Source organism: Chiloscyllium plagiosum, unplaced genomic scaffold, assembly GCF_037043375.1.
Source record: "Chiloscyllium plagiosum isolate Xiang-an unplaced genomic scaffold, Cpla_swu_hap1 HiC_scaffold_31, whole genome shotgun sequence".
Classification (NCBI taxonomy): Eukaryota; Metazoa; Chordata; class Chondrichthyes; order Orectolobiformes; family Hemiscylliidae; genus Chiloscyllium; species Chiloscyllium plagiosum.
Window position 1 is genome coordinate 57,534,175 of NW_028270169.1, and position 13,210 is coordinate 57,547,384.

The window sequence follows — 13,210 nt, forward strand, 5'->3', positions numbered from 1 at the left end:
TCTAGTTTTTTAAAAAAATAATTCAAATTTCACCATCTGCCATTGTGGGATTTGAACCCATGCTGCAGAACATTAACGTGAAGTTCTGGAATACTAGTTCCATTATGTTACCATGATGCTGCCTTGCATTCCTATATTTCAGTGAATGAGCAGCTCATTAAACATATGATCAATCAAAGCAGATTTCAATCTGGGATGTTCAGTGGTATTATCAGTAAAGATCATAACAGGAAGGTGAATTAAGAATCTCTGTTTCAGCATGACTGATGGAAAGGGTGGGAAACATGGACTTGACAGTAGTGCTATTTCATCAAAGAAATTTGATATTAAATTGAATTCAATCAACCAGATCACTCCTGATGAATTCGGGAATGAGCACAACAGTCCAGGTTTAAATAAATAAAGATTATAATTTTTTCATAGATTTTACATTCCATTCATAACTTATGAATTGTCAAACCTTAATTTCAAATCTAAATTTTAAAAACAATTTGATACAAAGAAAAGCTAAAGGTTTGATTTCCGTACCACAGACAAAAAGACAGTCACAGACAAATACATTTAAATTCAACAAATTATTTTCATTAGTCTGTACTCATCCTAAATAAAACTGCACTTTGCCAAATGGATCATTTTTACTTCTGTTGGAGTATTTCAGAGTTTGGTTTGGTTGCAGTTGTGAGAACAATCCTAAAGATCTTACAGTAGGGTAAATTTTTTAAATTTGGAAGAAATGGTTAAATAAAATTTTAAATGAAGCATGAAAAGTTGAAACAGTTGTACTTTACAAGAACACATCAGTGTGAAGCTTTGTAGTGAGCAGCTCTTTTCTTGCAAAATTATGTTAACAATTTTTTCAAAAGCACCATTTTAAGTCTCAACCTGTGAAGGTTACGCATCAGGAAACTGGTTTGGCTCCTTGATCTGGATGAGAGAGCCTGGACCACACCAATCAGGTCCATTATGAACCAATAAGGATATAAGCTTCATGTTGTTGCAAATTTTTTTAAAGCAGTACATCTGCTGTTGATAAATTCCAGATTGCAAATTACCCAAAGAATTCAAGAGCTGAAACTGGTCCTGGAACCAGTCTAGATCAATGTCTCACACAGCATCTAAAGACCCAGTGCCAAATGGGTCTTGAAATCTTTGCCATTGGAAGCCCTCCCTGAACCTAAGGTAATAGACAGGATATGGACTCCCTGCCTTAAGTGATGTTATTTCATGTTGGTCTGCAGATATACCAAATTAAGCCAAAATGGCAAGGGGTTGGTCCCAAAATCAAGGTACGTTTGGGTGAAATTTGGAAACAAATAAACAATTAAAGCACTTTACAATAAATGTATTAATTCATAAAGTGGGAGCAATTTTCTTCGTTGATAACAAAATCTAATTGAGGACACAGCTTAGAAACAGGAGTTTAACATTTGATCAGAATGCTCAATTATTTCATTTGTGCAAATCACAAAGTAATTACAAATTATATAGCAATATATTGGATATATACAGAAGACAATAAAAAATGCAACAAAATAATACCCTTTAAAATAAAAAAGAACAATTTTGTCAGTAACTGCAAATTAACATTGGTCAGAATTAAAAGGTGGAGGAGAGATGGTGGAGGAGAGAAAGAGACCACAGTCCCGTTAAATTGTCACAGTTTGAATCAACTGGTAGTGTAGGAGAGAGATTACTGGTTCACACCCAGCTAAGACTTGGATATCAAATTCAAACTGACACCTCAGAGATATGACACAAATGCAAAGCAAAACCACCCTGTTTTGCAGAATACCTAATGGCATTGTTTAAGATCACAGTCCTCTTGGTTCTCCTGTGTAATAGACACTGCCAAATCAACTGCTTTCTCTATCAGTGTATGTTTATTGCATTAAAATGGCTACCGTTTAATAAGGTGAAAATGGTGGAGAACATGATCAACAGGAAGCATGTGGAATTTAAAGGAACAAACATCCATCAGTGGTGGGAACAGGTGAAGTGTATTTTAATGTCTCAGAAATGACAACAAAAATCATGGAAAATCCACAAGAACCAGTTGACTATTTTGACACCAGCAAAAATTCAGCACTCAAAATCCTCTCAGTACACTGGCCCCATTTACAACGGCAAGTCCCAAGAGACACCCAGGAAACTTGCTCTTTGTTCACCCAACCATTTAAGTTCATGATTATCCATATTCCTCACCATTTTTTTGTTAAATCACATACACACTGACAAAGTTACCCTTCAAGCCTCCTGTAGGATGGCCCTTCGTACCATTTATTGGGTTTGTCCTTCAGGAAAAGTCTACACCTGAAACAATTCTGTGTTATCTTTCTTCAGATGCTTATTACTCTCAGTATTTAGATTTAGATTCCCAGGATTTTATTGTTGACTTCTAAACTCTCATGAATCCTATTTGTTGTTGGAACCTTCTGGCAAGGTCCATCACTGATTTTTGAACTCCTACTCAAGTTGTCTCATCATCAAACTGCACTGAGCAACATCACAGAATGAGGGATTGAGGATCACAGCAATTCCTGGAAAGCACTTCAAAATCTGAAATCTGCATTCATGAATCTGTATTCATCTGCATTATTCAAAGACAAGAAATAGCAATGACAAGTGGCCAACAATACAAAATCGCTGGAAAACTTTAGCAGGTCTGGCAACATCTATGGACAGGAATCAGTTAACGTTTTGGGACAAAACGGCAGTTCTGAGGAAGGTTCACTTGAACTTAAACATTAACTGCGATTCCTCTCCACAGATGCTGCCAGACCTGCTCAGCTTTTCGAGCAACTTCTGTTTTTGTTTCTGATCTACATCATCCGCAGTTCTTTTGGTTTTTGGCCAGATACATTCATTTGAATTTTGTGATCTCAGATTCAAACTAAAAGAAACCGCTGCTTCAATTTTAACACGAGAGAACTTAAAGAGAGGGAAAGATTTTTTTAAAAAACGAATCATGTTGCGAAATTACAAGATGCTAAAGCATGAACCATACTGTTGGATGCAATGGTTTCTCAAAATGCACCAGAAATCAGGAAAAGTTTTCCTAAATTTAATAAACCGGAGCATTACAGAGCACTTCCCTTGATTAATAAAAAGATAAGATTCAAACTTTTCTTGAAGCAGTCCCATGAATAGATATAGGATAATGATTAGAAGTTGCACTTAAATGACAAAGTCGTGCTGTTTAAGTTCGGGATCTAATTCATTGATGACTTATTTTCACAGAAGCACATAAAAACATATTCCCTATCAGATATGATTATTCCCTTAGGTGGCATTTCCACATACAATTGTAGGCCACTTTGAAGATCTTGCAATGCAATAGGTTCCTTCTACAAATCCTTGGGACATATCTGAATGGATGGAGGATTGGCTAAAAAACCGAAAACTGCATCAGGATAAAGGGGTCACAAACAGCAACTAATTGAGTGTCACAGGAATCTGTGCTGGGCCCCACTAGTTATGATCCATATTTGTGACTTGGATAATGGGACGGAGTGTCTTGCTGTCCATTGCCAGCAAATTTGGCTACAAGTTGTGAGGAGCACAAAATCTGCAAAGGGATATACATAGGTTCAGCATGTGAGGAGCATATGGGAAAATGTGATTTTGTCCACTTTGGCAGAAAATATCAAAAAGCAGCACATTAGAACAGAGTCAACGCAGAGTGCTGTGGTACAGACTGATCTGTGCTTCTTGTACACAAAACACTATGTTAACATGCAAGTTTAGCAAATAATTGGGGAGGGAAATGGAAATTTGCCCTTTACTGCAAAAAGCATGGAATTCTTGCTACAACTGAGCCTACACTTGCAGTACCACGTACAGTTTCTGGTCTACATGCTTGAGGGATCTACTTGCAATGGAGCACATCTTTTTGGAAGCAGTTCAAAGGCGGCTTACTAGGTTGATTCCTGGGATGAAGAGGTTGTCTTATGAAGGTAGGTTGAAATTGGGCCTATACTCATCTGAATTTGGAAGAACAAGAAACATACAGGATTCTGAGGGATACTGAGTGACAGCAGATCCTGACAGCATGTTCCCCTTTCTGGAGGATGTAGAACAGGGACATTTAAAATGGAGGAGGAGGAGAAATTCCTTTGCTGAGGATTGCTAATCTTTGGAACTCTCTTTCCCAAAGACCAGTAGATGCTGAGTCAATTCATTTACTTTGATCCATACGATAGTTAATTGTGGGGCCAGTAAAGAGAGTTAAGAAACAACCAGATCAGTGACCTGACGTTAAGCATTCCAGGTATTAGTTCTACAAACAGCAAATGTTTTGCAAGTATAACATTTTTTCATTTCCTGCTTACTGCAGGGAACAGGAGTTGGACAACTGGAATGCCATGTTGTACAGTCCTTGCTTGAATCTTTACTGTGGCTTCTCAGTTGGGATAGAGGAATTATACCCCAAAAAAGGTCACTGAAAAATTTCATGGTAGCAGACAATGGAAACCATAATATGTTATCATCTCACAAAAAAAGTGTCATTTTTATATGGTGCAATGGACTCAAGCTGTTACATTCCATTCCCAACATGAATTGTTGATCTAGATTTTCTTCTAGTACAATTTTTTTGTTTACATTAATTGTTCGTATCTCTGTGAATAGATCTTAACATTGTGTACAGTAATTATAGGCAAGTGTTTTATTTTACCCACGTTCAATCAAACAAATTGGCTTTGGTCCAGTGCTTTAATCACAAGTGGCCTGTGTTATGATGATTTCCAAGCGTTGGTAAACAGGGAAAGATCAAGACTTTTCTCCAAGACAACGGACACTCCACTTTAGACATGGGTTAAATCCTACTTAATACATCAAGCTATCGAGCAAGTTGAACTCAGTAAAATTTGTATTTTTGGGCACGTACGCCTGCCAGATCAGTGACTGCCAGGAGCAGCTGAAATTGCTATTTAAATCATGGGGTTAACACGGTGTCTAGGATGGGATAAACAAATCTATGCAACCTTTTTAAATTTCTCTACTTTTAAACAACCCACAGAAATATTTAAATGTGACTCAACATAATTTGTTGAACTTGTAACTATTAGAAAATAAGATGAGGGGATAACTGTAGTCTAAAGGCTTGGATCATTGGCTTTTGACAACATAACCTGACTGCTGGACAACACACAAAGTTAGGGCTCAGGACATACAGATAAACATCAATGCCTGGTTAATTTCAGGAAGCTGTAAAAACTACTAACTAGGCTGACCTCTGGGTCACTGTGCAATGCAGCCAGTGAAGGAATGGGTTGAAGCTTTGTTTAATTAAGCCTATATATTCATGGGTGAGGAAAGTAACCTAATGAGCAGTACCTGTAGCCATCTTACAACCTCATCTTCAGAATATGAAAACAAAGAACTGCGATTGCTGGAAATCTGAAACAAAAATAGAAATTGGTGGAGAAACTCAGCAGGTTTGACAGCATCTGGAGACAGTAAGCAGAGTTAATGTTTCGGGTCCAGCAGTCCTAATTCAAAACTACTCAGAAGGCCCTTGACCCCCAAACATCAACTCTGCTTTCTCTGCACAGATGCCGCCAGACCTGCCGAGTTTCTTTAGCCAATTTAGTTTTGTTCATCTTTAGAAGATTTGAATGATTCACAATGAATTTTATGCAGAAATCATTTTTCATTACTTTGACAAAATTCTGCCCTTAGAAAGGAATATCTGGTCAAAATGAGTAAAGAATTGCTTCCTTGCTGTGAAGCTAATGTTCATCTTTCAGGTACCAAATGTTCCTCCTGAATGCATCTCTGCCAATATACCAAAAGTCTTGAAAAAAGTATTGCCAGTATGGAAACAATATCTCAACATTAAGTTCTGGGATCAATGGATAAACCTAATGAAACTGCAGTATAAACTCTTCATTAAAAAGACAGAATGGAATCTGGATCACAAAGATCATAATAGGTTTTCACATATGTTAAACTATGGGCATCTAATTTTAATGTAGTCCAAGGATTTACAGAGGGGAGATTGCTTCATGACAATCCAACTAATGGTGTACATCAGATTCATTAGCAAGTACTAAACTGAAGCGAGATTATCAAGCAACAAGCTTTGACAAATAAAGGTATATGTCTGTAAGGCTGGCTCTTTAAGGGCTCTTTAACTGTTGGATGGATTAGGCATGGTCTGTCTTCTCACCAGCCATTTGCAAGTCTCTAAGCTTGCTCCCAAACTTTAGAAACACACAAGACCACTTTTCCAATATATGCCTAGCTTTATGGAACCAAAAATAGAAATAAAAGTTAAATTTAAGATTAATGACTTTTCACCAGAACTGGGATGAGTTAGAAATACAGTAAGTATGAAACAAAGAATAGGTGGGACAAATTCATGGCACTGTGTACTGACTGAATAGAGATACTCTCCAAAGCAATCACCCAATCCATGCTTCTTCTCTCCATTATAGCGATCACGGCATTCTGAATAGCAAATAGAGCCAACTAAATTGAAAGTCGTACACAGAAATGGCTATTTTTGAGAAGATTTGTAGCTCAGGTTGAGATTCAGATTGTAAATTTGCTCCATGAGCTGTAAGATTTGCTCTCAGATGCTTCATCACCACGTTAGATAACATCAGTGAGCTTCCAGTGAAGCGCTGGTGTTTTGTCCCACTTTCTGTTCGTGTGTCTTGGTCTGTTGTGGTGGGTGACATCATTTCTGGCTCTTTTTCTCAGAGGTTGGTAAATGGGGTCCAAATCCAGGTGTTTATTGATGGAGTTCCAGTTTGAATGCCAGGCCTCTAGAAATCCCCGTGTCTCTCTGTTTAGCCTGTCCCATGATGGATGTGTTGTCCCAGTTGAAGTGATGTCCTTCTTCGTCTGTAAGGAAGGATACTAGTGGTCATGTATTTGGTGGCTAGTTGGTGTGCACGTTTCCTGGTGGCTAATTTTCTGCCTGCCTGTCCAATATAGCGTTTGTTACAGTTCTTGCATGGTATTTTGTAAATAACATGCATGGAATTCTGGGAGGCATTGAAAAACAACCAGAAATGATATCACCCACCTTGAGACCAAGACACACTAAGAGAAAGCGGGACATAACACCAGCGCTTCACCAGAGACTCACATGGTGATGAAACGTCTGAAAACAAGCCTTCCAGCTCAGCGAGCAAACTTACAACCTGATATAAATTGCTGATTTACCTGGACAGAATGTTTGGTGTCTTCGATGGTAATGAGAGAGGTGGCAGAAAGAGGTCGCACATTTCCTGCGTTTGCAATGGGATGCCACCACGTAACAAACCCGGGAAGGGGGTGGTGTGTGGTGAGAGTCTCGATTATGCTGAAAGGGTAGGAAGGGGAAACTGAGTTTGTTAGTTGCATCATCTTGGAAATGGCGGAACATGAAGGTTGGCTGATGGAGAAGCTCAAGATTCTGGGAGGCATTGAAAACGGTGAGAGAAGCCATGCAGAAAATTGGTTGAACTCTGCCAACTACAGTGGTCATCCTCAGTAGTGCAAAAGAAAACTTTGGAAGCTCTGGTGTGAAAGGAACAATTATTGGAACAAATAAGACAGCGACAGAATGAGAGAATGCTCACTCAGGATGTGGGGAAGAGGTAGTCAAGGTATCTGCGGGCCTTGTGTTTATAATGAAAGGTTTTTGATAGCCTACTGCTAGAAAAGGAGACAGAAATTGAAGAGAAGGGATGGACCAAGTGAAAAAGCGAGAGAAAATTGAAAACTGGATGCAATATTGAAGAAGTTTTCCCATTCAGGGCACGAGCAGGACACAACGTCATAAACGTACTGGAAGAGTTGAAGGAGCAGCCTGAATAGGACTGGAACAAAGAACATTTTATAAAAAGACAGGCATTTCTAAGGCCCAGAAGGGTACCCATAGCAATACCTTTTATTTGGAGGAAGTGAGGAATTAAAAGGAGAAACTTGGTAAAGTTGTACAGGCAGGAGGGTGGGAGTGGATGGTACTGGTTGAACCTCTTAAGGAAAATGCAGAGAATCCTCAGATTGCCTTACGGATGGAGATGTAGAAAGGTTGAACATTCATGAAGAGGAGACAGTTACAGCCAGAAAACTAGAAAATATTAAAAAGACACGAGGTAACAGAATTGTCACTGATACAGGTTGCAAAATACTATATAAGCAGAGAAAAGAATGGATCTGAAAATGTGTTGCTGGAAAAGCGCAGGTCAGGTAGCATCCAAGGAGCAGGAGAATCGACATTTCGGGCTTGAGCCCTTCTTCAGGAATGGAGTCAAGACTAGAAGAAATAAGGCAGGAATAGGTTGAAATAATGAGTTGACTGGGGTGTCTTGGGAAATGTATTGATCTTGGAAGGGAAGTAAAAGCAAGTTGCATGGGAGTGGGGAAACAGCAAATGGGAAGCCATAGACTGAAGAACAATGTAGGAAATTAGGTCAATGACTTTCGAAAAACAAACACTTGATGTTTGATGGCATGATCACGGGCCTGGGAGGTTTGAGAGAGATAGGAAGAGGCATTGGGAGTTTGGAGTTGAGATTAGAGTCGTGCTGGAAAAGCACAGCAGTCAGGCAGCATCCGAGAAGCAGGAAAAATCGACGTTTCGGACAAAAGCCCTTCATCAATATTTCGAGAAACATCATTTTTCCTGATTCTCGGATGCTGCCTGACCTGTTGCGCTTTTCCAACATCACTCTAATCTTGACTCTCACCTCCAGCATCAGCAGTACCCATCTCTGCCTATTGGGAGTTTGGAGTCAGCCTTTGCAAGGTATGGTTCAGAAAACAGCAGCAGTCCCTTTGTCAGCAGGTCTAATACCTATGAACTTGTTCTGTCAGTCTGACAGATGGTCAGAGAAAGACAGGTTAGAGTTCTTGAGGGCACCAAAGTAACTGAGACGTTTGATCTCATATCAACAGTTCTCAATGAGGTGACTGAAACAGAGTATGAGGCCAGAGGGAAGGGTCCTGATGGAAAAGAGGGGGGGAAAAGGGAGAAATATTTATGTTGGCAGAAACAAAAAGTTTCAAGGTAACTGACAAAAAATTATAGGAGGGAAACAATTTTAAAAAAAATACTTAGTAAGTTATGATAATATGGAATGCAGTAACTTTCATAAGGAATTGGATACTTAAGGGAAAGAGCAGGAAAGTGAGGCAAACTGGAAAGCCAGTGCAGTTATGATGGATAGTATAGCTTCCTTCTGTGCTACAAAATTCTATGAATTGACAAGTGCAATGTGCATAGGGACTTCACAAAAGGATAAAGTGGTCTTTCCATTTTTCTCTCACACCTACCTTCTCAGCATGGATGCCATGCACATTCATGGTACCCATGACTCATCATTGACTCAAGCCTCAACCCACCAAGTATGAAAGTGAAGTGTGACAACTACAACAGATGCCTCTTGCAAATTAACTGGTTTATTGGTCTTCCTTAATTGAATACATCACAGGGCTATGATGACCACTACACACTTTCACTAAAGAATCAGTTCTTCAGGATGGTGGAGAAAGGACATCCAATATATCTGCCACCTTCATGTTATAGGTTCAAAAATTGAACCAGATCACGTAAAATCTTACAAAATGTGACCTCTACATAAAAGATCACAGTATGCTCTAAAGACTTCAGTGCAATGTTCCTGTAACAGTGTCAATACTCAATTCCTTATTTTGTGCAATTGCAGTTACATAAACCAACGTAGAATCAAGCTTAACTTTGTATTTTTAAACATTAAGACTACAACAGAACCAAACCTGAAAAACACCTGTACAAATCCATGTGCATAGTACATGGACTATATACAAACATTATATACAGTGAATCACAGACATATTGCTGCAGATATTCCTATGGCTCTGAGTTCAAACAGCAGTAGCTCTCTTTTCCAAAAATCAAATGTGAAACCTTACTCAAAGGGTAGATACAGAAACACACAAAATAGCAGCAGAGCCTGAGGGAGATCAACGTCTATCTGCTTCTCTTGAACTTTGGAATTTAACCCATTGGAACAAAGCAAATCTAATTTTTTTTTGTTGAAAGGGACATCAAGGCCATTGTTTTTAAATGCACCCTTCTCTTTTGAGTTTTTTTTAAATATACAAAAGCAATGTTTCTCTTCTCAATTTCTTTTTGTCTTTTCACAGTGAACATTACCTACTCCTGAGGGGCAGCTAATGCAAATTCTCACCTTGTGAAAGGAAGGCAAAGACCAATGTTATCTGCGACAAGTCCTTCTTCACACAGTCCGCTATATCACTTATTAACAAGACTGCCGCAGCAACTAAAATTGGCAGTCAATCAGTACACTCTTTCTCTGGATCTCAGGGAGACGGAGTATCTGCACTATCAGTTCAGATTAATGATGGTTGCAGCTTACATTAACTGCGGTTTGCAACATCAAGCAGCTCAATCACATCTTTAAGACAATGTAACGCCACAAGATTCTGAACCCCCTGAAATTCAACAGGCACCTTGAATCAGGGCATCAGTGCATTGTCTTCTGACTAGAGGTACTACTCAAACACTAGACTATTTGAGGTTGGATTGACTATTTCTTTTAGTGACAATTTATCCTTTGACATCAATTACAGTAAACGAAGATCAGTTGTGTTTAACTGGCAGACCAACATAAATTAATAAAAAATATACTATTGATCAGGACTTTTGATAACAAAAATAAGAAGACGCCAGATATAGGAAAGCCAAATTCTCAAGAGAGAAGCAAATGGTCGACCCAATAAACAATCAGTAGATCACAGTCTGTAGATGCTGATCTCCAGAAGGCACTACTAAAAGGTTAATAGATGATTATCCCATACCCATAGAAGAGCATGTCTATTTTAGCATATAGCAACATTGGCATAACTGCCACAATATGTACTAAGTTACCAATTATCCCTACTGTAGGAAAGGATTAAAATAGCTTCAAGACAGGATTGGAAGAATTCACAGCCAGTAAAACCGCAATTATAGCATCGATAATACAAGCATAGACCACAAAGATCACCCAGCAGCTTCCATTCATTTTAAGTTCTTTTAAAAAAAAATGCTGTGTGGTCAAATGGCCAACTTGGAAGAGATTCAAAGCATAATGAAGCCACAATACCAAGCTTAGAAAACTCTCAATAAAATATGTCAAATATAAACTGACTAGATGAGTTTGAAAGAATGTAATTAAGGACAACCCACCAGTACCATTGAAACTTCTGAATCGATTGTTACATTTCTATAATTTCAGCTAGCAGTTTTCATATTTCAAAGATCTCCGCCAGGGTTGTGCGCTTTATTCGGTGGATAAATAATCAGCACAGGATTTGTCACATGTCAAGTGATATTTAAGGTGAAGGATCACAGATCTCTTGCATGATCCATTTTGTTGACTTCAGACATACTCCACGAGACATTTAAAAACTCACTGCGCTTTTCTGCCCAAGCTCTGCAGGTTGTTCACAGCATAACGATTCTGTAGTGACACTTAAATCAATTATTAACAAATCTAACAGTGGTTGATACTCAATGAAATCCAAATAGATTGCCCACAAATCGGTAAAACACCTTTGGATCAGAACAGTCCGTGGCATAGAGGCCAAATAGTCACTATGCATTTTTATTAGAAGAAGTGTAAATGTAGTGGCGGCCATGTTGATATACTATGAAGATTCTACAACTGGTCTGTTTCTCAGTACAGTGGATTATTAGGCACTGTAATGGCTGCCATTCAGACTTGAAAGAGAGTTCGATTCTGGAAACATGTTCCAACAGGCACCTAGTGCAGAAAACCACCCTTTTGTCAAAATTGAACCCTGCATTTGGATTTGAAAATTCAAGAATTCTCTTGTACAGAAATTACAATTTTGGGGAAAAGGGTATAAGCCCCTCACATCATTCACACATAATGCATTTTACTCAAACTTATGACTGGGCAAAAAATAAAAATAAAATTAGCTTTTGTAATTAACGAATTAACTTTTTAGTAAATGGTACTTAGACCAATACATTAAAGCATTTGTTTGACAAAAGTTTAAATAAAAAACACCTTAGAGCAGACCAAGTTTCCATGAATCGCTCAAGGCATCAAATTGTTCAAGAAAACTAGATGGTTACCTTCAGTGTTTAATGGTCAAACAGAAAGAGGTGAAGATACTTGCAATGGAATGGAGACTAATGCAAGATGGAGAGTTCTTAAAATCTCAAGATATTTTACAAAGCCTCCAGAGATTGTAAAAAGCGAGTACGGGTAAAGTGTAATTTTTCCAAGCTACAGGACGGAATAGATCACCCAATATTTCAACTGCTTGAATTCCTTGACTGTGGTAATCTGCATAGATCAAAAGTCACCTCTGACAGGATGCCCCAACAGAGTTTTGCAGGATTCAGGGTTGCCACCCTTTGAGGCGCGTCAGCTTGGAGCTCGGAGTCAACGAGGTAAGATTTCTCTTCATTCTTTGCTCTCAGTCACTACTGATAATAGCACAGTGATGTCATCTGGCTTTCCACCTACAAAAGAAATTGCATTTAAATGTTGAATTACCAATGGTGGTAAATGGTCTGACTGAAGAGTCTCAGATGTCACAGGGTTTCAGTGGGTGCTCCAGTTTCCTCCCACAGTCTAAAGATATACAGGTTAGGTGGAGTGGCCATGCTAAATTACCCAGTGGTGTCCAGGAATGTGTAGGGTAGGTGGATTAGCCATGATTAAATGCAGGATTAGGGTCTAGGTAGGTTACTCTTTGGCGGGTCAGTGCAGACTCAATGTGTTGAATGGCCCTTAACTGCACTGTAGGGATTCTATGATCTGCACGAAGACACATTTGTATCTCAAATTAGAGCACAGCCATTTCAGTTCATTGTGTTAAAATACTGTATATTCTATTTCAGATCCACAAAAGCTGATGCCACATTTTCCAGCTCTTTCCCAGTGCTCTTTCCTCCTTCCTTAAGGGAACATCTCAAAATAAAAGAAACTTCAGTCCAAAAGGAAGTCAGACCCCCAATGACCATACAAAGTGTGTTGGCTCACACTGCCACGTGAAACAGCAAATAATTTATGTTTACAATATTAGTTTTTTTTCCAGGTTTTAGATTGTTCAGAATTGTGGATCAATATTTGGGCGAGAAGTCAGTCCTCAAACCACACACTACTGGTCCCACCATGATTTCATGGTAAAGATAAACTGGGGGATCTATGGGATAGAGTAAAAATGTGACATCCCAGCCACAGACCTAAAATAT

The 13,210-nt window shown here is 38.8% G+C and overlaps 1 protein-coding gene across 1 annotated transcript in view; it reads right to left on the reverse strand.

The window, feature by feature from the left end:
• Positions 1-390: 390 nt before the first annotated feature.
• The window catches only part of LOC122564176 (protein phosphatase PTC7 homolog), a 107,579-nt gene continuing 94,759 nt past the window's right edge, over positions 391-13,210 (reverse strand). Inside the window, exon 6 of the mRNA XM_043718854.2 lies at positions 391-12,475. Coding sequence (XP_043574789.1) covers positions 12,417-12,475 — 59 coding nt within the window. The 3' untranslated portion in view covers positions 391-12,416. The remainder of the gene's footprint in view (positions 12,476-13,210) is intronic.